At 40.9% G+C, this 26,813-nt stretch overlaps 1 protein-coding gene across 2 annotated transcripts in view; it reads left to right on the forward strand.

Moving 5' to 3' along the window:
- Nucleotides 1-770: 770 nt before the first annotated feature.
- Nucleotides 771-26,813, forward strand: part of LOC123961631 (xylosyltransferase 1-like) — a 46,957-nt gene continuing 20,914 nt past the window's right edge. The window contains exons 1-5 of one of the 2 annotated variants that reach the window (XM_046037161.1): nucleotides 771-1,279; nucleotides 18,795-18,983; nucleotides 19,065-19,320; nucleotides 22,450-22,622; nucleotides 22,974-23,176. In XM_046037161.1, coding sequence (XP_045893117.1) covers nucleotides 995-1,279; nucleotides 18,795-18,983; nucleotides 19,065-19,320; nucleotides 22,450-22,622; nucleotides 22,974-23,176 — 1,106 coding nt within the window. In that variant the 5' untranslated portion in view covers nucleotides 771-994. Of the gene's footprint in view, nucleotides 1,280-18,794; nucleotides 19,321-22,449; nucleotides 22,623-22,973; nucleotides 23,177-26,813 lie in introns of both variants that reach the window. The other variant, XM_046037153.1, reaches the window with a different exon arrangement.

Genomic DNA, 26,813 nt, shown 5'->3' on the forward strand with positions numbered 1-26,813 from the left:
GTTTACAGCATTTTGAGCCGTTGCAGCCTCTTGCACTCAATCACTTTCCAAGAGTTGTCAGTAAAGTCTGTGAGGGTTCAGGGCTTAGGGGGGGGGGGCATTGGGATTGGGCCAAGATCCCCAGGTGATCTACTGTGCACCCTGCCAGTGCTGGGGGTGTGGCTTATAGGGCACACTTTTCACTATTGTGTACCAGGAGGTCATGGAGGCGGGGCCCCTTTAATGCCAGAATGTGGGGGCCTGTTAATTCATGGCCTGTTATGCGTTACGTTATAGACAAGTCATAGCACGGATGTCTAGCTGAATTTAAGATAAAAAGCATTTAAAAAAAAAGAGGGATTATAACCAAACGTTAACAACATGTTATTGAAATTGGATTAAGAAACACTCCTGCCGATCCTGTTTTTAAACTGTTTTGTTATCTTGAGGGAAACGAGAAAAGTATCCAGTTATCCTGGGAAAAAGGGAATAAAAAAAATTTATTTGAGTCACTTGGCCACTTAGGGCTTCCGTACAAAACATAACAACTGTAGTAGTAATAGCAACATTCATACATAAAAAACATTATACTTTATTCTTTGAGTCTAGATAAAAATAAATTACATAATTATTTGTATTTGCATGCTGTTTAGGGGTCCCTGGGGGTATTTAAATGCTGTCCGGCCCTGGCAGCAGGGGCTCCTGATGCTTCTCTTCTTGACTGGCTCACAAACTGCACCGACGTCATTTGCTCTAAATGAGAAAATAAATGCTTTCACTAAACTGTTGACTCGTTAATGTCCACATGAGGGCCTCTGTGTTCTCTCTGTTGCCTCCAAACCTCTCTCCTCTTTTCAAGCCTTTGCCAAATTCCCTCCCTCCTCCCTCCCTCCTCCTCCTCTCTGCCTGCCAGTAGCCTCTCTCAGGCCGCGTAGGGGAGCATTCACACCCCGCTGTCGGCGTTTAGCGGATGGGGCTCTCAGCTTGAGCCGGAGGGAGGAGGAGGAGGAGAAACATGAACGGTAACCCGTGTGCCCGCAGGCTGGCCCGGCGCTCCAAGTCCGCCCTGCTGGTCGCCGCTCTGGCCGTCCTGCTGGTCCAGACTCTCATCGTGTGGAACTTCAGCAGCCTGGACTCTGCCGGCGGGGACGGAGGCGCCCGGAGCCGGGAGAAGAGAGAGGACCGAGCCGGGGGACTCAACAAAGCCGACTGGGATCTCCCGCGGAGAGGGCTGCAGAAGAAGGGTGACCCGCCGCCGCCGCTGCTCGGAAAGGCGGCCGTTCGGCACAAGCTGCAGGCGGTAGGTTTGAATGATATCTGCCTCAGTATTAATGCATTGTGTGAGTTTAATTAGATCTTCACACCTGTGTTTCTTCTACCGACTGGAAAATGGGCGTTTGTCCCGGAGGGAAACCGCATGGAAGCGATAGAGATGATGCGACTGAGTGGCTGCAGCTGCTCGTCTGTTGTTCTGGCATTTGCATGAACGCAGTTGGCCGCTTTTCGCTCCCTTGTCTGGAGATGCGTGTCTGTAGGCCAAACTTAATATAAAAATCTGCCAATTTAACGTATCGATTAATGTTCCAGTTTAAACGGAACTCTCTTGCCTTTCCGGATAATTGTAGCTACGGTTCAGGTGACTTTAAGCACATCCAGTCTACATGCAGCAGTTAAACAATTTTAGAACTTAAAACTAGAATTAATTTGTTTGTTTCACCCGGTTTCCCTTCGTTGTGATTGCTACCAGTCAGCGGAAGAGAAAAAAAGTGTTGATGTTTGCTTAAGTAGCTATAGTGCCGATGCATTGATTATATACATGACGAATGTAAGAATGAGTCAGATATTGTCCAAAAATATCTTCATTCGTGTTCTCCAATACGTGTCCGTCTGTCAAAAATCAGGAGCAGATAAAATTGTGTGTTTTGCTAACGGAGTTTGGTGCGAAATTTCTCCACTCGCCAGACAACAGAGCGTCTCCCCTTGTAGAACATGATTTTCGTTACTTTTAATGTAAACGCTCAAAAGATTATTTACAAATCCCGTAACTCCAAGCTTTAACATCCATTTAAACATTTCATATTAAGGTAACTGTAAGGGATACAAGTGGTGAGTCTGTTCCTAGAGTTGTGATTTATGGGTTTAATTAAAACTCTTCTTTTGGTGAAAGTGAGGGACCCCAGTGACATCTTTAGGACACTGGGAAATGACTAAGCCATTTATTCATGGAAATGGGTCACCTCTGATATAAGCGTGTAAAAATGAAATTGGTCATTTATATTAACAGGGGGAAAATAAAAATGTTGCTTGCCAAGTCAAAGAGAAAGCTCTTCTTTCTTCTCTCTTCCCACATTTATGACTTGATGCTGCCTCCATTAACTAGATTTGATTCCAGTGCAGTATGCATCCTCTACATCAGTGGTTCCCCCACAGTCCTAAGTACTCTTTTTCATTGCCCTTTCATAGATGGGGTGGCATTATGGGATTGTTCAATGGTAGTTTTGGGCCACCTCTGCTGCCATTTTGAGTGACAGAAACAGGATGTTTTGTAGCTTTTTGTTGTTTGTCTTGTTGTCTAACTAGTCTTTCTGCAGTCTTTATCATATTAGTGTAACTGCACAGTACAAGTACACACATGATCTGGAGTAGGGCTGAACAATATGTGATTACAGGTATTGCAATGTGAGTCATGAATTTAGTGGGAATGGTAACTTTTGCATTATAATATTATCATAATTTCCACTGAAAAAAAATATAAAAATGATGATATGATTTTTGCTGGGATCTCTACCGAACAAGCATGTTTCCGCTTGTTGAAAAAGAATGTTTCACTTGGCCAGTGTGTTTTTTATTTTTATTTTTTTAAATGTTCAGAAAATAATAATGTTATGTTATGTGTGTGTGTGTGTGTGTGTGTGTGTGTGTGTTGCTTTACCTGCTGGGATCCAGGTGTGTTCTCGTGTTGTTAACACATGAACGTACTGTACATGCTACTCATTGAATGTGTGTGAGAGACAGAGGGAGAGAGACGTGGGCTGTATTGCAGGCATCTAGTTTTACTTCCTTTCATTACAGTTTACCGGGTACCCTGTGATCTTCCCTCTGTGTGTGTGTGTCAGAGCCGTGATATGTCCTGACAGTTATTGCCTTTTAAAACAGTAGAGATACATGCCAGCACTATTTTTTTTATTTATTTTTTTTACAGAAAAGGAGCTTGGGAGGTGAAGAGTGGCAGAGGGAGAAAGATAAAACAGGATAAAATGAAACAAAGGCAGCGGGGAAGAAGGTCGACGTGAGAGCTAAATGAGTAATTAGAAAGATCTGAAGACCTGGCTGAGCAGGGAAATAACTACAGACTTTATTAGTCTGTGAGAGAGTTTGAGGATTGTTAAAGATCAGATATGATGTTGAATCAAAACTACTGAGCCAATGTTTTGCTTTTAATTTGACTGTTTTTATAACCAAATCCCTTTTGAAAGATTCAGACAGCAGCCTGATGACAGCTCTGAATATACAAGGAACTCCTGTTCTTGCTGTTTTCTTCCACTTTCTCTTCTTCTTCCTCTTTTGTACTTTCAGTACGGTCAATTTTATTGATTCCAATTCTACTTATTAAACCTCTTTTTCTGATTTCAATCACTTCACCACAGATCTTGTCAGCGCTCGCTGACCTTTGTCCTCTTGCTCCTCTTCCCCTTCATGGCTAAAGTGAAAGGAGTCTCTGTACTAGAGGGGGCGTCTCTGGGGACTCGTCTCTAAGAAAACTATTATGTTGAGTCATTTGTAGACATCATTCGTTTCCCTTCAGTATAAAAGGTGAACGTCAGCTCACCTGTGTTTTGTGCTGGAGAGGTTGCTACTGTTTGTTATATCTGGGGCGTCATTGTAGCTGGGGGAGCGAGACACCTTGAACACGGTGCGTTCCTTCAGATTCACGCCGTGTTGAAGGAAACGCTTCGTCATGTTGGAGCTGCTTCCTCCCTCGCACCAAACCTCCTTACTGCAGCTGTTGCATTTTGCTGTGTTGTTCTCTTTTTTTTTTTTTTTTTAAGTGAAGCTAAGCCAAACTTTGGAGCGTTTGCTGCGGTCTGCCACGGTCCAGGACTGGAAACAGAAGGACTCTCTTCTTCATGCTTTGTTGACGTAACACATGAGGTGACGTCAGGTCGGCGTAGCAGCTCCTGGCAGATAAGAGACAATTTGATGAACTGTAAAATGCTCACTGCAGTTCAGTCAGGAGCTGAGATATGCAGGAAGTTAGGAACAGAGGAGCAGAATTGAGATGCAAGGGTCTTAGCAGATCCACGGTTCTTGGAAATTTGGTACCGGTTCTGGATACCCAACCCTATTCTTGACGTTTCTAACAGCTTTGAAATAAGTGCTTATTTTTGCCTTTGAAACATCTCAGGAAATGTTTAACATTCGCATCTTTCGAACGACTCTGAGCTCTTGAGTTTCCTCCAAAATTTGCTTCACGTTCGGCCTGAACACGAGGCTTCTACTGCTGGTCCGTACGTGCTATTAGCTATTCTGCTGCTGTTAGCTGTTCTTGTAACCAGTGGTGGGGCTAAGAATGTAGAGCTGGGAGTCACACACTCTTTATCATCATCAAATATTCTGCGGATCATTTTCTCAATGACTTGTTTTGTCTATGAAACATCAGAAGACAAAATGTCCATCACAACCCAAGGAGACTCTTCAATGTCACATTGTCAGTTTAAAATCTCAAAAATATTCAGTCTTATCATAAAAGAAGGTTCAAGGTTCATTATCCACAATGCAGAAGTGTTGGACAGACTGAATGACTTGCTGACATGGGGGGGCAGCTAACAATAATTTCATTGTCCAGTTGTTTCAAAATGTTTATAATATAAACCTAAGAAAAGCAACACATCCTCATGTTTGTTTGGATATTAAATATAACTGAAACCATTAATCGATTATAAAAATAAATCAGTTGTCTGTTGATTGACTAATGGGTTTTAAAGCTTTACCACAGTGGGGCTGAAAATAGATCTTAATATGTCTGCTGCCGCTTTTATCATCAGTTAAAAACTTTCAGCTGACAACTATTTTAATATGTGATTAATTAAGTTAATAATAAATTAAGTTATTTATAATGCAAAATGCCAACTCTTCAGGGCTTTTCCATGTTTTATATGATCATAGACTTAATATTTTCCTTTCATGGTGGGGATTCTTCACTATAATCTTACATTTTAGAGACTTAATAAAAATAAGTCACTAAATAATTAGCTTATTTTAATATATTTTCTTTAACCCACACGCTTACTGTTTTATTTATTTACTTTTATTTTTACAGAACTTGTATATTTTATATATATATTTTTAATTATTATTTTATTTTTTATTAAAACACACAAACACAACTTCTTCTGTTTTATTTACTTATTTAATGAAATGTATGAAATTAATTGTTGTGTAATTTATATGTAGCTTTGGCAATATCTAATATAATTTAAAAATAATAATAATAATTGGCTGATCGGTTGATAATAAACAGTCCCCAGGTGCAGCCCTGATAGAGGCCAGCCCTATTTTCTATCTGTTGTTTTGTGTTAACCCAGTGAATGTCGCTCAAGGCTGAACATGTGTAAAGTGTGTGTGGGTGTTTATTGACAGGAAGAAGCATCCTATTTACAGTAAACGACTGGACATCATTTGAAGGAGCTCAATAAAAACTGAAACACCCCCCGCCGCCTATACTGTGACCGTGTGTGTCCATCATAGTGTAGCACCGTGTGCACTGACTGTTAAGTGTATTTACAGCAGTCGTGGATGGCGCCACAGCGGCACAACTCTCACATTCATCACACCTTTGAGGGGATGGACACACACACGGACACACACGGACACACACACACACACAGAGTGCTGACCACATGTGTATCAGAGCTGATTCACATCCTAACAGCCAGGTCAAATCAGATTAGAGGATTGGTTTGGATCAGGTTTCTCTGATGGGATTTATACTTTCTAATCTAGTTTAGATTGTTCAATAATCCCTAAATACCAGGCATGTGTGTGTTTGTGTTCTTCTGTATCTGTGAGGACCACTTTTGGACCTTTTGAGAACATTTTGTTGGGTTAGGATTAGGCAAATGGCTGTGATGGTTGTGGTGGAGCTTCTAATGAAACCACCACTGGGCTGCCCAATGAGACCATCGATGGTTTTACAATGACTACTACTACTAATAATAATAATAGTTTGTGTAGTTTTGGCACCTTCACCACTTGTGAAATATACTTACGTGTTTGAAAGAGTTTGTAAGGACACATTTTTTTGTCATGAATGTGCCTTCAGTCAAAACTGCAGGGCGCAGTGTCTCAATGTTCCCACAGCACACACCGTGCTGGCATGTTACCGTCTCTATTGGCGATTAAGAACAACACACTTATGTTAAAACCAGAAAGCTGCTTTATGGGGTTTTTTTAAATCTATATTCTTTGAGATAATTCTCACTAAATCTGGCATAGATAGACTTAAATCCCTGCTGTAATCCCGGGTGATCCTGCGGGTCCCGAGGCTACTACAGCCAGGTTTCACAGCGCCATGCCGTCCCTCATAAAAGTCCATTTAGCTTACTTTCTGTCCATCTGGCTCTGTTTTTTCTTTGTCCCGCCAGCTCTATTTTCAGCATTTTGTTCAGACTTCCATGATTTTCCTTTGGGACTGTTTTCTTCTTCTTTCTCTTGAGCGTTTTCTGATCCTCGCCAGCTTCTTAGTTTTTTGTTTTCTCGCTGCATCTTTGGATTAAAAAGAGAGAGACAAAGGAAATAATGAACATCACATATAATTTATGGATTTGACGGTGCAAAGACATGAAAAATCCTGCTTACAGTTCAAAAGAAACTGCCACGCCATTTCACAGTTTACCATTTACTCATGTTCAATTCTGCTCATTAGCTAAATCATATTTGTTTGAACTTGCGGTATGAATGACATACAAACGATTTTTATTTTGAGATAATGAGACGTTTAAGTCGTGAAAAATATTCCCTTAGCTTCACTTCCTGATGTTCTTCGCCTCCGGCTTGTGTTGTTATTTTTGTCAGGACACTTTGTTGTGTATTTGTGCTTACCTAATGGGTGGTTTGCAATGAATATATAAAAAGCTGATTCATGCTCTCCAGAGGACGAACTCTTGATTTAAATTACCCGAAGATCTTTCCTCCAGCGTCACTCTCAGGACAACACGTCCTCATGCCTAAACCAAATAGGTCGATTGTCCCAAAACAACAAGTACCAGTAGCACGACAGACGAATCGGACCTTGAGTACGTTGTGTACACGTGGTATTTATTGTGAAACACGGTGGTAGTTTGGTTTGGTTTAGCCAAGATAAAAACTTGGTTAGGTTGAGGCGGTCTCCTGAGTGGAAGTCCTGAGTTTACTTCCCTCGTCCAACAAACCACCACCTCCTCACACGGACTTTGTCGCTCTTATGCTACCTCACCTGACTTCTTCCGCCACTAGAGGTCGAGGCCTAACAAAAAACGTAAATATGGGTCGTAATCAGCTGCTGCATAATCGACCTAAACGGCCATGTTTTTGTGAAGACGGGCTGCTCAGGACAAAGGAGGGCTCTAGGAATACCTAGATCATGTGTATCGCACACCTTCTTGATAGTTTGCTGTGTAAAGAATATTGCAGTGTTTAGGTGACACTAACATGGAATAAGATTCTTAGTTGTTTTTAGTTGAGCTGAAGGGATTTGTTAGGTAATATAGTCTGTTGATAGAAAATCAGCTGTTTTGATGATCGATTGATCGTTTCAGTAATTTTTACAAGCGAGAAATGGCTCAGTCAGCGGTTACGGAGACACCACGCTGGGGCTTTTTTTCCCCTGATGCTGGTAGAGATTACTGAGAGTGAAGACGTGAAGCAAGTGGAAAAGTTTCGGTGATCGTTTGCTATCTAGCACAGCCGTCTCCACAACAAAACCTCTGCTCAGGTTTCCATCCAAATTTAGTGGAAATTTAAACCAAATTTCCCGAATATCTGTAATAAAAAAACAAACGATGCACGTTTCCATCCTGTCTGTTCTATGAATATTAAGAGTTAATTTAGATAAACTGTTGGTGGAGTGAATTCTCTAGTCGCTGACATTAAACCATCGCAGAACAAGAGCACAAAGCAAGATGACGTCATTAATAGAGCTCCTGCTGAGGCTCAAACAAGACGGAAATTTGACCTTTCTGTTAGTTGCATGTGCAGAAGTTTACAGTCTCCTCGTCGTCCCGCGCAGATCTGATGTTTTCAGCTCTGAAGTCAGCTGCTACATCTAGGTCATGATTTAGGTTTCGTTAGGTCTGTTTCCATTACGCTCTGTGTCACTTTTTTTTTTTTTTTATCAGTGCATCAACTTTTTCCACCTCAGCCAAGCAGAACTTTTTTTTTTTTTTTTTCCCACTCAAATTGAAAATGCACACAAAAGTAGGTGGATGGAAACACTTAGAGATGTTGAAACAAAACACGGCGACTGCACAGAACAGTCTCATAATCAGTAATGAAACAGCGCGGACCTTTCCACCTATAGTCATATCAGTTTATTCACTCTCATGAACAGTTAACACACTAACCCTGTGACTCTTACATCTACTTCACCTGTTTATTATTATTATTATTATTCACTGTTGAAATTCAGTTGCTGTTGTAAATACTATATCATGTTCATAAAACTACCTGTACAGAAATATTCCAGCATCCTTTGCACTCTGCTCTACTACACTATTGTCTTGCTTTTCTACACGTTGTTGTTTCTGCTTGTATGTATCTGTACATGGTAGTTTGTGTCTGTTTTTGGCTGAGCTTGTTGTCCTGTTTGTTTATGCTTGTTCTGTGGACGTACATTGTCAAATTACCCGGCTGATAAAAGTGATTCTGATATAGCAAAGTAATTGAAAAAACGCTTACTGTGAGGAATATAATTAAAGCGCATTACAGCCTGGTCACGTACGGTACGTCCTTCTGGTGTTGTTGTGTGGTCAACAAATCTGCCCCTGAGCTATAAATCAAAACTGACACAGTGTTGTGTGTTTAAGAACATTCTCATATGCTTTCCCAACCCTTTCGATCCGGTTTCATAAACACAGGTAAAAGGTTCTTTTTCTGGAAGACATTTTGGTTATATAGTATAGTGTAGTGTAAGGTTTACACTGGGCAAAGGCAATGCATTCCAGGCTGTATGTTCCCGCAGGAATACTGAGCTCAAACACACACATACACAAGTGTTTGATTAATGCATAACTGGGCCTCTTGATGCTGCCTACAGCCTGGTGAAAGAACTCTTTATTGCTTGATATGAAGGTGTTTGCTCTCGTATATCACAGGCCACTTTATTAGGTACACCCTGCTAGTCCAGGGTTGGACTAGCAGCCTAGCAACTTTGCCTTCAGAACGATTTTGAATGATTTGAGCTTGGTGACATGAGGCATTATCCTGCTGGAAGCAGCCATCAGAAGATGGGTACGTTGGTATTCTGCGTACCTCGGTTGTAACGAGTGGCTATTTGAGTTACTGTTGCCTTTCTGTCATCTCGAACCAGTCTGCCCATCCTCCTCTGACCTCTGACATCAACAAGGCATTTTCGTCCACACAACTGCCGCTCACTGGATATTTCCTCTTTTTCGGACCATTGTCTGTAAACCCTAGAGATGGTTGTGCAGATCAGCAGTTTCTGAAATACTCAGACCAGCCCGTCTGGCACCAACAACCATGCCACGTTAAAAAGTCACTTAAATCCCCTTTCTTCCCCATTCTGATGCTGCGTTTGAACTTCAGCAAGTTGTCTTGACCACGTCTACATGCCTAAATGCATTAAGTTGCAGCCATGTGATTGGCTGATTAGGTTTTTGTGTAACAGACAATTAAACAGGTGTACTTAATAAAGTGGGCGCACACACGCACACACACACACTTACTTTTCATTATGAACCCTGCCCCCCCTTCTTGCTGTCTCTAAATGTCATTTAGGATTTAAAGCTGCTGTTTTTTATTATTTGTGCAGAGATGTCTTTAAGTGGAATACTTTCATGCAGGGAGATGCCAATCATTTTACTTTTTCAACTACTCTGGGCTCTTTAAATCCTTGTAATAATAGCCTTGGGAAATAATTACTCAAAGGGAGATTGATCTCAAAGGCGTGGTCCACAAATCTATTTTACTTTGAGGAAAATGTTCCCACATGAAAGGCATGACAAAAAAAATATGGAAAGAGAACTGAATTTGACATTTATATTTAACATTTTTATTATTTATTAAAGAGAAACTCCACCGAATTACAAACTAAATAAATGAAGTAGAAGCTTCAACTGAGATGTGTTGTAGTTTCTGACGTGCTGTACTTAAAGATATAATAAAGGGCTGCTCCCGAAGAATTTTCTAGTCGTTAGTTCAAGCAGTTAGTCAACTAGTTGTCGCACGTTTATCATATTAGTTTAATTATTTAAATATATATTTTTGGGGCATCAGAAAATGGTTTAAATTGCAGGGCTGTGAAATAACGTTATATGTAACATTGTTAACACTGTGCTAGTTTACAGATTAGGGTTGGACAATAAAACAGTAACAATAATTATCGCAAACATTTTTTAAATAACAATATAACAAATGTTCAATTAATATTCAATAAATGTTTGATTTAATTCATTTGAATCACACACGAAATAGGACCTAATGTTTTATTAAGATGTTTATTTTGTTGAGGAAAAAGGACTGAAAAAAGCTTTTACTTAATATTACTCATGCATATTTTGAAGTTGAATATATATTCATGATTGTTTTGAATGTTCTGCTTCAGATTTTTTTCTTAAACTTGAAAGAAATTTAATATTTATTGTGATAAGTATCTATCGAACGATATGAAACTTTTTATCGTGAGAACATTTTTGGCCATATCGTCCAGCCCTACGAACCGTAACAATGAGCCTTCAAAGTGTTAATTTTATAAGCTCGAGCACACAGCGAGCCGCCTGGTAATGGCACGCGTTAATGATTCTGAATCTGTCGGAACAACCAGCAGCGAGACTGAACATTTTGTCTGTTTATTCCAACGCAGTATAACATCACACAAGTCTCGTTCTTCAAAACACGGGAATAAACAACTTCCAGCTACAAGGACAAACACTCAGGCTTCAACAAGATGGATGATGGATAACGTTACTTAACCCGCTACAAACTCGCTCCTCTCCCACTTGAAGCCTCTTCTGAACCGGTCCTCGCGACCGTGGTCAGAGTCCTGGCTGGAGCTGCTGTAAACCACCTCGGTACAGTATTCCCTGTCACCAAACTGGCCTCGGAGGCTGGGTTCAGTCCCGGTTCCTGTTCACCGGGGGGCAACTCAGCCTGGTTCTGTTGCCGGAAGTAGTGACGTAAACAAACACCAACTATACTCCTAGTTGGAGTCAGTGTTGGAGAGAAACCCTCAGCCGGGCCAAATGTCTGCAGGTCCGTCGCACACTTTAAATAATCTGTTCAATAAAACACGTCCAGTATATTTTAAGCTTACTGAAAATCCAATACAGAGTACAGGTGAATCTGAGCTGGTCCCAGGAGCAACTGATCCAGGTCCGTATCACATTAAGTTAAATACCTTTATGCTCTCCTCCTTATGTGGGTCTTAACTCAAGGTCCGCCTGGTCTAATCTTTACCCATCTGACTTTTGACACCATCATTTACGTACCAAGCCCCCTCTGCACCCTCTGGGGATAATGTAATATCCCTGCATTACGTTAATAAAAAATAAAAGCTTCACTGCAGCCAACCAACAGGCTTCTCACCGGTTTTTAGAAAGTGTTCATTCAAGGGACGCCGGTCTGGAGAGGTGATGAAGGCCTCAAAGGTACAAACTCAAGGGAAAAGATGGCCGTTATCAGTCCAAAAAGCCCAGCCATGGCCACGTGTGTTCCTTGAAGGAATGTCAAGGCAGAAATCTGCACTCTAATAACACACTGTCTGTCTGATGGATGAATTTGATTCTCTTAAATGTTAAATGATGATCCTTTATATCTCAGTATGAGTTTGGTTGGCAGCGTCTACAATCTAACCACACTCCTCACCGCATTTTGGCACCAATGCCGCGTTTTGACATTTAACTGTGGTCAGAAAACCTTTACAAAACACGCAGATTTATCCTCATCAGTGTGAACACAACCTCCTAATCAACAGATGCCAGAGCAACAGGTCCACTGTCGTCCACCCTTCCCCTCCCCTCTCGCTCTCCTCTCTTTTAAAGTCTCTTGCCCGGGGCGTCTGAGGGAACAGACTCTCTTGTCTCTTTTATGTCGCCTTTATCGTCGAGCAGCAGGAGGTCTGAAGGCAGCGAACACGACTTCAATAAGAACCTGCTGAGGAGGAGAGAGGCTGAGTGCAAACTGACTCACACAGCAACACAGTTAGCAAGAAAGCAGTGTGTGTGTGCGCATAAAGAATGATGTCTTTGTAGGTAAGCGTTGGCATTTTAGCTGTGGTCGGTCTCCATGGTATGCACAGGCTTCTGGGAAAAAACGCAGTAGGAACTGTGAAGGAGAGAGAAACTGCAGCTTCTGTTATTATGTCCGCAAATTACAGGCAGAATCGCTCGAGGACATTTTTACAGTTTGAGCGTTCAGAGACGCTTAATTTAGGAGGAGAAATTACTTAGTGAGGAGACGTGTGCCAAGAAGAAATGGATGATTTTTATTAAAGGCTGGTAATAATATTAGGACTAGGAGATCTCGCGACGTTAAAACCTGAAGATATTTCATGTCGAGGTGAAAAGCTGGAGTGAGGGTGAAATTAGCACAGAAGATGCCCACGCCACTTTTATTAAATCATTTGTGTAATAATAATAAACGATGACAAACAATACATACAAACAATATATACAAATAATGTTAGCAACATTTCAAAATGCACCTGCGTTGTTTTGTGACTTTGTGATTTTATGACTTGTTGAATAAAAGACTATTTTCCAGTCCTAAAATTCTTAAAAATAATGTTAAAATATCGTCTCGTCACATGAGCTAAGTTTATTATCACAACTCTAATTAGGTCTGCAATTAATGATTATTTTAATTATCGATTCTTCAGCAAATTTATTAATTTATTTTAGTGAGAAAATAGTTGTTTAGTCTTGAAAAATGTCAACTTTCTCTGTCTCTTGTTTTATCTAACCAACAGCCTAAAGATGTTCAGTTCATTATTATGGAATCATAAGAAAACTAGACTAGAACCAGTGAAGTTTGGTGATTTTGGCTTAAAAACGGTTACCAATTAATTTTCCAATTAATTAACTGACCAATTGTTTCAGCTCTACTTTTTTTTAGATTATGTATTTAATGTCAGAAAACAGAAAGACGGGCGACGGAAACAAGTTCCCAGAGCTTAAGGTGAAGTCTTCAGATGTTGTCAGACCAGAAAAACCTACAGATATTCTGCCTACAGTAACAAAAAAAGAAGCAAATCCTTACATTTTTGATGCTTGAACCAGATAATGTTTATTTTTGCCTTTCACAATCAACTCAAAGTGAGTTCTGCAACCAAATAAGTAAGAAATAAACCGTTTAAACTATGAATTCTGTTTCCTGCATTTAGATGGTTGACATTAACAAAGCTAAACATTAGTTTTTTAACATATAAAAATAGTACTTACTATGTATATTACTGTATTATCAATGCACAAACTCCTACTTAAGACAGTTTCACTTTGCATCTTTACTTAAATTACATATTACCTATATATACTTTATGTTTAAGTCAAGAATCTTGTCGAAGACAAATATAATTACACATTGTCACCTGTAAATCAAAGTACAGACTAAATGATTATGAGTCCCCGGGGCGTCCGGATGGCCTAGTGGTTCAGACAACATGTAATTGCAACGTTCTCAGTTTGATTCAGGCCGAGAATCTTTGCTGCACGTCATCCCCCCCTTTCTCATCCTGTCTGTCTCAATAAAACACTTTTAGAAAAGACCTTTGAGTGATGTGAGTGTTGATCCTCCTCTTGCTGCTTCAAAGGCAAAATACGTGGAGGGAAAAAAAAAGTCCATCGAACACTTGCGGCTGCGGGTAAATCTCATTGCAGTGAGATGAGTGTAAATGAGCTTTTACAACATTTTTATAAACTCATAGGTAGGTTCTCTCATCTGGATTAAGGCTTGTTATGTTAATTATGTTTGATAGTAAAATGAATATATTTGGCTTTGGACTGTTGGCCAGACAAGAAAATAAATGTTATAAAATGTTATATGTTATAAAATAAATGTTATAAAATAAAAGTCAGCTTGGTCTTTGGGATGTATCTTTCAGACAGAGAAAAGATAATAACAAAATAATGGAAACCTACTGAAAGTATTTCCCTTAGCTCCACCCCCAGGACAAACTTTACATTTTTAACTATTAAGAATAGATATATTCTCAGTGTTCTTTTAGTCAGTGGAGTTGGTCACTGGTTTCCTCTGCACTCTTACTCTTCAATGATAGCAGCAAAGCAGGAAATATTCACTGTCTCTATATATACACACACACACACACACACACACACACACACACACACACACACACACACACACACACACACACACACACACACACACACACACACACGCACGCACACATTCCTCTGCGCTGATATTACAGAAGAGATAATGAAAGGTTGTCTGAGGAGCAGGTGGCAAGAGCTGATATTACTCCCTTCCCACAGGCACTCCGACACACACACACAGAAACTCACACTTTATCCCTGGAAAAGGCAGGTAGAGGGCGTTCTGTGGGATCAAAATGCCCATCGAGGTGATGCGGCTTGTCATGTAGATCACCACTTGACTCTGGGAGTTCAAGGCCACAGCTGCCTGTGTCGCAGTCGTCAAAGGTCATTTCAGCTCAGGAAATCATTTCCTTCCCCCCCTTTTTTCCTTCTTGTGTCTCTTCACCTCTTTGTTTTTCTTCCCTGGAAAGAGAAAGTGAATTTGATCACTTACCTGCACGAGTAAATATACTGTAGATTATCCATCTGCACAGTTCTGAATAAAGCGTCTTGTTTAATCTTATTGCGTCCACGGGAGCCTGTTAGGTTTGGTGATGATGTGAATAAGGGTTACGGTGGTTATGGTCTTCTTGTGGTATTAGATTTTCAGGTGATTGAATGGTGATCCTCTTGATTTCTTGCCTTCAGCGAAAGGAGGATGCAAACATATATAATAAAAACTGTTGGTTTTATCATAAGAAACTAACATGAAAACATTAAACTGCATTTACTGATTTGCTGTGCGAGTGTGACGGAAGCCAGCGAGGCTGTGCGGTGAGTTAACCTCACTCCCCGACACCCTAAGAGATGCACTGCGACCAACGCTAGTGCCCATGGGTTTTTATGGCTTACTTTGGCTGTCCTTCAACTCAACAACCAATCATGATGATTTCAGCTAAATTGCTGTTAAAGCCATGTTTCCATCCAATTGTCATGCGAATTTTAAGCATACTTTTGAAATGTTGCAAAAAAGGGGGAAAAAAAGAAATTGCAAAATATGTGCGTTTCCATCAGCTGGTTTGGAGCAAATAAACCAGGCTAGGGCGAGCGTCGTTACGTCAGTAGTTGACGTTACACATGGCTGTAATAAACAAGACGTATGGGTTCCAAACCAGAAACAAAACCAGCCGTATGGACCTCATTAATCTTAGAAAACTGGAGAGAGTTCCTCAGAAATGTGTTTCAAACGGCCAAGTTGCCAGCAGCCATGTCTCCATGTTATGCAGAGTTTTGCCTGCCTGCCGAGAATTGCATGCACCTCCAAATGATGCTTTTAAAAGCTCTGTCATTTGTGGGGTTCATTAATGGTGATAAATGATTAGAAGTATGTTTATGAACGTTTAGAGTTGTTAATATTTTATTATACTCAGTAGAAGTAGTATTCTGCAAAAATATGCGGTGATAATCGCGTTTGATCAGTGTGCAGAGCAAAGTATCTGAAAAGGACCTTTAAGAGCTGAATGTATAATTCCACAGAACAGATGATGAAGGCTACCTGCCCAGATTTGCAGAACTCTGCACAGCTGGACAAGAGGCCGACAGCATTTCTACCGACGGCTGCGTTCTACGTAATACGGTGCCAAACAGAGCAGTGGGCTTTGAGAGGGGGGGGTCTTAAAGAGCATCTACAGCTTGTTTCAGACAGAGGCTGAAATGAAGGCCTACATGAAGAGTCAGTATAAGACAGAGAATTATTTTTTTTAACTCCGAATCATGCAAAGCTGTCATACAGGAGTCACAGAACTACAATATAGGACTGGAATGGACTTTTCAGGGACCTTTCAGTCAATAAGTAGAGGCTGCAGTCACTTTCTGACAAGTGAAATACTGCATATTATGGGTTTTATTGGCAATTTAAATGTATTTTAACAGGTAAAAAGGACTGGATTGGTTGGAAAACAGCAAATAAAATAATGTAGAGTCATAAGGATAATTACAAAAGCCCTAAACGGCCTCTGTTTTCCCGTGATAATGGGATAATTTTCACGAGAGATTGGGGCGATACAGCTTTAACATACCGCCTGTGCTCCCGGCAATCACTTTTCGGCACGTGTGGCCGTGCGCAGCAGATACGTAGTTGTGTTACGTAGGTAGGTTATAACGGAGGGGAGGGGAATAAAGCTCATCAGACGTTTCCTAAAAATAAACATTGTTCACAAGTCCCGCACCTCGAGTCCGAGTCAAGTCTGAAATCGTTTGAGGACGAGTCTCAAGTCGAGTCTAAAGTCACTGTGTGTGCGACTTAAGGGCGACTCGAGTCCGAGTCTCAAACTCGAGTCCCCGTCTCTGGCACATAGTTTGCTATTTACACATCCAGCAGACACAGAAACATTTTACATTTTAACTTCATTTTAATCATTCATTTAGAGCTGTGTCCACCTGACGAGTCCAGTATTCACTCTCTTTAAGCTCTGTTTTTGGTCTCTAACAACTCCTGAGGAAAAATATCAGGCTCTTCAGCTGCTAGATGTTCTACTTTCTTTACCAGCAAGTCTCTGACTGTGTCTGTCTGCTGTGTGCTGCTGGGCAGGTAGTGTACTGTGTGAGCGTTATCAGTGTGTTTGTTGAAAACAGCTGGAAACACGGCTGATGAGAGCATAAAGCCATAAAACCAAAACAATGAGCTGAGAGAGGGAACTACAGGCTTGGTGAGAACTCTGTGTTGTCACTATGAATGACCCCTTTCACATATTCAGTGGTTAATATGAAAGTACTGATTCGACTCCTGTCCTGTCATTTTCCTTCTCGAGAAGGTGGAGCTGCATTCCAAACATTCAGCCTCAGTTGTCCCTGTGAAGGACAATCATCCAGTCCACTCCACACACAGATATTATGCATGCACTTGTATGCAGGCAGTTTTAATATTTTCTCAATCATCTTCTCTGTTATTTGATCTATTTCCATCCACCCACTCTGTGGCTAATTCTTCCTACACCACGCCTCCTAGCTAACCCGACATCACAAATATGGTTCCAGACCATTTTTAACCAGGGTGTAGGAGTTGGCCCGTAACCTCTGTAACAATGTCAACAGATTCTTTCTGCAGCAGCTTCACAATAAACCCCTCCAAGAGGTTTACATGTGGGAAGCTTTTAATGTGAAGCAGCAGCAGGAAGTATTTGATTAGCATTAAACTTATGTTAAATCCACAGCCATGCTAGTGATTCTGTGAGATTGTTCTGAGGCACAGTGGAGCATGCTAACAAGCTTACAATGGCAAAACCAACATGTGGATGTTTTGTAGGTTCAATGTTTGCTATGTTCACCACCTTAGTTTAGTGTGTTTGCATGCTTATGTTTGTTTAGTAGCGCCAAAGTCCTTATAGGCAAGTCCCGCCACTCGGCAACCATCTTGGCCACGCCCCCGGACGGTTATTTCAGACTAACAAGATCAGACCCATATTTAAATAAATGTGGAGAGAGACATAAAAGACATAAAACCAGCATGAATAAAACCACCAGTTAAATCTGATTTTTAAAAAAAAAAGGCTTAAAACGTTAGATGACTTTGCCCCAAAATAAGGTTTAAAAAGTGTTTTTCCCACCCGTTATACTTCTACTATGCAAGCGTAGTAGACCCTGACAGTAAAACCACACGATTGACTTAATAAGTTTCCCGGCTTGGCTCTTAAAAGCCAACGATCCACCATCTTTGGTGTTACAGGCTTTCCCAATAGAGCTGCAACGATTAATCAATGACTCGGTCGGAAGAGCAACTATTTTGATAATCGATTCGTTGTTTCAGTCGTTTAAAGCTAAAATGTGAAAAACTAGCTGGTTACATCTTCTTAAATGTGAGAAACTGCTGCTATTTTTGTAATTTATGATAGTAAATGAAGAGTCTTTGGATTTTGGACTGTTGGTTGGACCAAAGAAGCAATTTGAAGACGTCACTTTGTGCTCTGGAAAATTGTCATGAGCATTTTTCAGAATTTCTTGACATTTTATAAACCAAACAATTAGTCGATTAATCGTGACCATAATCGGCAGATTAGTCGTTAATGAAAGTAATCGTTAGTTGCAGCCCTAACTTGTATTACTTGCAGTTTAAGTGCCCTGTCTCCATTTTAACGTCTCTGGTAGAACTAAATGCAAAGTACAGCTAAGGCTGTTGGGAATGTCATTAATTCTGTTGGAAAAAAACGTTTTCCTTTTCAATTTCCTGAAGTCTACATATGAGACCAGATGTTTGATCAGCAGTTGTGATCACCAGTTATCTTTTCTGTGTGAAGAGGTTAAGGAACTCATTATCATGGTTTTATACAAATGTTGTCTTCTCTCTCACAGGACGTCTACCATTCCCACCGGCCTAAAGAGAAGCTGGACAGCAACAACAATGAGAACTCGGTCCCTAAAGACTTTGACACCATCGACAGCAACAGCAACCTTGGCGCTCGATCTCAACGCCAACGAGTGCCCAAGCACAAGCTGGACAAGGCCCAAGCACAGAGCATGCTGGGAAAATCCGCCAATGAGGTATTAAAGCACCCTCCCGTCCAACCAAGAGGGATGGGCTACAATCACAACCGCACCCAAATCAGTCAACCCCACCCGCAGGTGCCAACCGTCTCACCGCCCGCCCAGGGGTCCAATCCACCGATCTACTGGGAAAAGAGGTCGGCCTCCCAGGTGCCACGTGGTTTGGAGCCGAGGAAGGAGCAGCCGCAGTGCGAGATCAGCGGGAAGGAAGCCATTTCGGCTCTGTCCAGAGCCAAGAGCCGCGAGTGTCGGCAGCAGATCGTAGAGGTCTACTGCAAACACAAAGAGAGCACGCTGATGCCTGAGAAGGTGCCTCGCTACTGCCCCATAGAAGGTGAGACCAGCTGACACAAACGAAGATGAATTATAAGTTAATGATAAATAACGATTAATTAAAAATCTAAACTTGTTGGATATTGGACTATTGTTAGATGCTAAAATATAAAGTGTACAATGTGTCTCCAGTTACAGATACCGACTCTGCACTGTATGACAAGCATTTCCTGTGTTATGAAAAAACAATTCCTTGCTATTTATTTTTAACTTTGTTAGTCCAGACAACAACAACATTATTTACTTGTATTTACAACTAAACTCCTACTTGTATGTTGTTTTCTTACAGCTGTTTTAAAAATGATCAGGGAGTAAGGAGTCTTTTCTAAATCTTGAGGACTGTCCACTGGGAAAAGATTTGGTCCCCCTTCCTACCCTACGGAAGCCCTAAGCGGCCATCGATTCATATCTTTATTTTACTCCGTTTTCCCGTGATAACGAGATAATTTTCTCGTGATCTCGATAACAAAACAACAGTACAACACAGGGTTTGGCAAGAACGTTTGTTAATGGTAATTTCAAGGTGGTTTAGTGTCACTGATTAGCTCAGTGAGTAAGGTACATGACTCGTGTAGTTGTAAGATTGTGAGTTCAATCCTCACAGAAGATGAGTTTAAAAAACAAAAAAATCTTTTTCATATTCCTCTTCAACAAAGTTGTTAAGAAGATGACTGATTCACATGCTTAATTAATCACATGCTGGAGTGTGCGCATCCCGGCGATTGGTCCACATTCATCAAACTATGGACTTTTCATTTCCCCATCATTCCCAGGCAGAAGAAATTCATCCGCTTCATCCATTTTATAAGAATAAAAGATCTTTGCAGAGCGGGGGTCGAACCTGCAAGTCCTGTGCTCTACCAACTGAGCTAAATGCTGACTCAGCAAATTGACACGAAAATTATCACAAAGAAATGCACATGCCGACCCCTGTATTCAGTTATGGTTCGTTATCCCATGACGACGAGATAAAATAAAAATATGAATTGATGGCCGCTTAGGGCTTCCGTACTAACATAATCAATTGCATACAGTCCTGTACGGCGTGTCTTTCAGCTAGCTGGAGGAGGATTTCTCTCGTATATTTTTGTGTGACAGTCCACTAAATATTTTCTGCAGTAGTCTGTGAGCTTGGACTTTAGGAAACTTTCATAGGCATTTTCCACTATTTTTTAACAGAAGACCAAATGATTCATCAATAAATCAATTTTTCATTCATTATAATACAAATTAATTATAATAAATAATAATAATAATAAAATCCAATACAAATGATTGTTGGACCCCTAAAAAAATGTAAAACATTTCCATTTAGATCAGACATTACTCAAGCCCAACATCAGTACTCATCATTCTCCTGGAAAATAAAGTCTACAACGCGTTTTTATTTCATGTAGCTTCTGCTGCTTGCTGTGATGGTACGACCCATCGTTGTCAGTATTCGGTACGCAATGTCTATCTAACGGTCGTGACTAGTCTTCAAAATATTACAGAAAGATGTCAGACAAAATAGATGTCTTTTATATATATATTTTTTTTTTTTAAAGGCTGCAATTGTACAGGGACTGGTGCAGCATATTTCCAAGTTAAAGTAGGCTCTACTTATTGGTGTGGTCCACAGTATGAGCACACAGTATTATTGTACATAGTTTAAATGTATTAACCTGTGATTTAAGGACTGATTTATCCCCGAATTTGAACATACCCAGTGATTGAGCCTGTCAACAAATGAAAGGATGGCAGACTGAAAGCGTAGAAATTGGGTGAACAGACGGCAGCATTGAAGTGGCAGGTTGCAACAAGAGGTTTCATATTTTCCAAATTTATCCTTTGTGACACCATTTTTAACTCGGCACGTGCCAGTGCCACGACGCGGCATCCCGTTCGTTGCCAGCTCTATTTTCAGCGACTTAAAGCATGAATGGACACAACGAGGCTACTCACCAGAAAGATGATACTCATCCATCATGTAATTACACCCTAATTAAACAAGCAGTTTGTAGTCTTATTTTTGGAATGGCTGACTAATGATTTACTTGTAGTCGTGCTCTCGGAACCACCCTGGGCCGTTTTGAGGTTTAATCTATATGATTACAGGCTGCCTTGATGAGACGCTAGTCATTATATTCACAGACTGAAGCCAAGCTGGAGCAGCAGTGACAGATAATTTGGTTTTCTTGACGTCTGAGTTTGACTGACATGTGCTCAGTCGTTTAGAGAGAACAAGAGGGAAGTTGAAAGTTTTGCTGCACGACATCACTCCCCCTGCCTCCCTCTGTCTGTACAGCAGTGCTCGACTGAGCCGCCTGATTACAGTTATTTCTCCTCGAACTCCATTCCCAACATGCAACGCAGCCCAGGAAGGTCACTAATTAGGCCACGCAGGCCTCACCCTGCACCATCTTTAGATTGAGCGTGATGATGGAGAGGCATTAGGCCGTCGGAGGGTTTGTATATACAAGTGGCAGATTTAGCTCAGCCAGCCACAGATGCAGAGTATTTCCAGGAAACACGGAAGTGAAGATGGAGGCCCGGAGGGTTGACAGTGACGCTGTCTCACAACCCGCTCTTTAGACCAAGAAACCAGCGTCTCTATTTTCAGATGTGTGATCACACACTGGCAATGTGTTCTGAAAGTTGCTTGTGTTTAAATAAATATATCACAAACCACAGTTGGACTTTGAATATTTAGTCCTACTTAGTAGGTTTAGCGATTATTTACAGTATCCGATTCATTTCATGATTGTTATATGCACTTTCTTCAGATTGCTTATTTTTGTATGACCAACTGACCAAAATATACATTTTTCTATCATCATAAAAAACAAAGAAAGGTCCTTGAATGAATGAAGAATATTGTTGAAAATGATGCGATTTTTAAACGGTTGCCAATTAATTTTCTGTTTATCCACTAATCAGTTAGTCATTTCAGGCCTAGACGGCAAATATATCCATGTTAGCATTCAGGAAAGCTCAGAAACAAATATTTCCTCACCAACTGAGTGCTGACATAAACCACATTCCCAACAGGACATGAAGGCCTCATTAAAGTGAAATCACGTTAACAGCCATGTAAAAAAATAAAATGCTGTTTGTTTTGTAAGCTGACGTCTTTGTCTTCTTTGTCCAGGTAAGGCTAATGTGAACGTACAATGGGACGAGAACCCTTCAGATGCTGCCCAGCTCGTGCCTGTACGGATCGCCTTCGTCCTGGTCGTCCACGGCCGAGCCTCGCGTCAATTCAGGCGTCTCTTCAAAGCCATCTACCACACGTCGCACTACTACTACATCCACGTGGACCAGGTGAGATTACTGACTGTGTTAGTAACTGCAAAACATGCAAACAAACTGGTTTAAGTTTGTTCTCAACCACTTCGGCTAAGTGCTCCCGCTTACACTGAAAAAGACATGACAAGTTGAAAAATCTGAAGATGTGGAGGATGATTTGCATATTTGGGACCAGGCTAATCCAGAGCTGCCGATTGGGCTGTTAGCTCTCAGTGGGACTGGTAGTACTAGCAGTATTTTCACTTGACGGGGAGAATCATGTGATTCAGAGTTGATATCGAGATATTTCTTAATGCCTTGCTTTTAAAAGTGCTTAGAAAATAAAAGCATGCTGTAACCTTCATTCTTGTTGTCCACCCTCCTCAGAGGTCAAACTACCTCCACACAGATGTCCTGTCTCTGGCCGACCAGTATCCCAACGTCCGGGTCACTCCCTGGCGGATGTCCACCATCTGGGGCGGGGCCAGCCTGCTCACCATGTACCTGCGCAGCATGGAAGACCTTCTCAAAATGTCCGACTGGTCCTGGGACTTCTTCATCAACCTCAGCGCTGCAGACTACCCCATCAGGTGAGAGAGTGGGGGCACCTAATTGGATTACATTTACTTTTTTAGGATAACAGTTTGAAACTCTGAGGACTTCACAACCATGGCCCTTATCAGGTTTTCTATTTTTGCTTAAACAAAAAGACTAAAAGCCAAAAGACAGTAACGTTCTCACTGAAACAGCCTCTTGATCCATAAAGGTTTGGTTGAAAATCCCTCAATTGTTCCCCGTTTTGTATCCATGTAGAAGGCTGTAGGAGATTTGCCCATCAAGTCAAGTTCCTACCGAACACACAGCTCATTGATCTGTTAAAGCACTGTGGCAGCTTATGTCCACTAACCAGTGGCCTCGCAGCGCTCCGAGCCTTGTTTGGTTTGTTTAAGGTCTTATGGATCAGGTTACGTGGCCAATAGACCTCAAGTGCATCGACTCCAAACGGACTGGGAGTCTATGGCTTTGAAGCAGAGCCCTTTAATGGCTGTTTTGCTGCTTGGGGATTTGAGGGGATCTGTATTGTTGAGGAAGGAGCTTGGCTGTGATCCGTGGTGATATTGACTGATGATTCACACATTGTGCTGTAGCTGCAGCTGTGAAGCTGGAGAGGTTCAATAAAGAGGTTTGTTGAGAGGTGTTAAGAGATTCCTTAAGCAGGATGAGGTCCAGATGTTTGTGTTTTTTACCAGATAGCCAGCAGTGTTGGATGGAGGACTACATGTGAGCTGACTTTGGAAATTCAGTTTTTGTTAGAACCATTAGTAAATAAATACAATTCAAAATCCCACAACAGGAAAATTAACAATGTTACAGCAGCAAGGGATAGTGAGGGGGGGAAAAAAGTCACAAGACACTCAAAAAATAAATAAATATAAGTAAAGAAAGAACTGCAACTAATGATTTTTTAAATAATTAATTTAATCTGCAGATTATTTTCTAATCTAATAATCATTATGTCTATATAATTACAGAAAATATTGACAAATACCTAAAGTCTTCTTACTCTGTCTTGTTTTGTACAAAGATATTCAATTTACAGTGATTTGTTTTCACGCTAGAGAAGCTAAAACCAGAGAATGTTTTGCGATCTTGCTTAAAAAGTTACCTAAACAAACAACTAATTATCAAAATAGGGCCAATGAATTTTCTGTAATTCGGTTACTCAGCTAATCATTTAAACTCTGGGAATGTGGTTACACCCTTGGGCAGCTTTAAAGCTGAGGTCAGGATTTAAACAAATTCCTAGTTTAACCCAATTATCTAAACCAAATTATTTGGAAGTGAAAACAAGGTGAAACTCTCAGTTGTGAACGTCTATTTGATTCTGCAGAGCTACTTCATGTCTTTCATACTTAATATACACAATAGGCAGGTGTGCACTGGATATTTTGGGTCTGCTTAGGGGTTTCTTCTAATTAAGTAGCTTAGTTATAGTAACTGGTTTTAAACTGGGGTTTGTTCAGAGCGTTTATCTTCCTCTGGCAGCTTGAAACTGTGATGATCCTAAACTGGCCTCTTTTGCTAATGACTCATGTTTATCTTTAAAAGTGCTAACATTAAACTTCCTCTTTGAAGACTGACAAAATGCCTGCAGGAAAAAAAGTTCCTCATCTTTCTATTCTTGCGAGGGCTCCTCATAAGGATAGAAATACAAGAACACAAACACTGACGCATGCTCTTCTGTCCTCCCGTCAGAGAGACTGTTTGAACACCCTTCCAGCTAAAATCCATAGCGCAGCCACAGCATTAGCACCGCACCATCAATAGCTGTGACATCATGAATGCACAGAGTGTCAGTCAATGGAGAGAGTGTGTGTGTGTGTGTGTGTGTGTGTGTGTGTGTTTTCCATAACTGTCAAGTGAAGGTCATATAAACTTTTTAAATATTAAACTGATATCAGAGCACAGTTCAAAAGGGTCAGACAGATGACAGAAAATCAACCAATCCTATTGATATAACTAGTGGCCATAGTATCGAGTTTTGTTCCTCTTATGGTTTAGATATAAGACGGGGGGGAAAAATCATAATTTTACCTAAAAGCAGACGCAGTGAGCTGCACTCTGATAAACATGTGGCTCAATTCACACGCGTGATGAAGCCTGCAGACACAGATGAATATAGGAAATTTAAAGCTAATATTTGCTTTCCTGCCGATATTCAAATGAGAAGATTGGTACCACTGTCACACAAGTACAGTTACTATGAAGTTACAGGAGGAAATGGCTAACCTGGCTCTGTCTGTGTGTAGCATGATACACCAACATTTCATCTGAAGATGTTTAACACGTTATATCTTGTGTGGAAAGGGGCATGTTGCGATTTTATGGGGCTAGTCCCAATTAGACGCCTGTCCCTTTTTACTGGCCTGGTGTAGCAACACGTCTCAATTAGAAGCCTGGTCTGGTTTTATAGAAGTTATAAAGGTTTAGGGCTGAAACAATTAATTGATTAAATCTATTAATTTGACGCTTCGGTCAATTCAAATAACTACATAGCGCACTGTTTCACACGGGCATTTATTACTGTCGCACTTACGCTGTGTGAACACGACGTGATTATGATGCCGCTGTTCGCAAAGTAGAGGAAGAGAGAGAAAATAGCGAGGGACGACGAAGGTCCAAAGAATGGGATTATTTCAAGCTAAAAGAAAACAACAACTCTGTAATGTTACACTCCGTCCCCCGTAAAACGAAACTGATGTGGCCTAACGCAACAGCACTTTACAAAAAGAACTTTAGCATTTAACTGAAACCATGGTTGAGTTGAACGCTATCAAAACTAAGCCGCAATCCTCAGCTGTAAATGTACACACGTGTGTTGTTTGTTCTGGGTGTAAAGGTTATAAAGCTGCTTAGATCATGGATATTTGGATGGATATTTTAGATCGGTAAGATTCTCCACAATCGTTTAGTTAATTTTACAGAAATAATGAGCAACAAAGTAGAATTCATTCAGATTTGCAGGCATGGTCAAAGAATTAAAGATCTGTCCCAAATACAGGCAGGGTGAGTTCAGTGATTTAAAGCCTGGGCTATTAATTGAAGTTTTACAGTATGTGCCAGACTATTTTTTGGCTGGGTGCAGTTAATGTGATTCCAGGAAGTTACTCGGGTCAGTTTTCGGTGTTTGGTTTCGCAGTCAAATGTAAATGCTCTGTATTTGTATAGCGCCTTTCTAGTCTTTTCGACCACTCAAAGCGCTTTTACACTACATCTGCATTCACCATTCACACACATTCATACACTGAGCCTAAGTGCTCAAACAGAAACTAACATTCATACACTGGTGGATCAGCCAACCAATTCGGGGTTCAGTATCTTGCCCAAGGACACTTCGACATGCAGCCCGGAGGAGCGGGTAATTGAAGCCGTCTGTATTTCTATTAACCTACGTAACTTATTTCTTATTTCACCAATTTAATTCTACTTCATTCCCCACCTTATTTTAGTGTTTATTCACAAGCCTAGGATACTTGAATCACCTCCCGTTCCCTTCAGTTCTCTTTTCCTCACTCTCACCTTCACCTCGGCTGCAAACACAGCGGCTTGCCCCGCCTCTTTCTGTCCCTCTCTCCCTGTATGTGTCTGCTCTGCTGACTTTCTCCTTCAGTAGTATCTATAATAAAGTTGCAGAAAAGAGACAGAACATGAGGCTTGTTAATGACA

This window comes from Micropterus dolomieu, linkage group LG02, assembly GCF_021292245.1.
Source record: "Micropterus dolomieu isolate WLL.071019.BEF.003 ecotype Adirondacks linkage group LG02, ASM2129224v1, whole genome shotgun sequence".
Taxonomy (NCBI): domain Eukaryota; kingdom Metazoa; phylum Chordata; class Actinopteri; order Centrarchiformes; family Centrarchidae; genus Micropterus; species Micropterus dolomieu.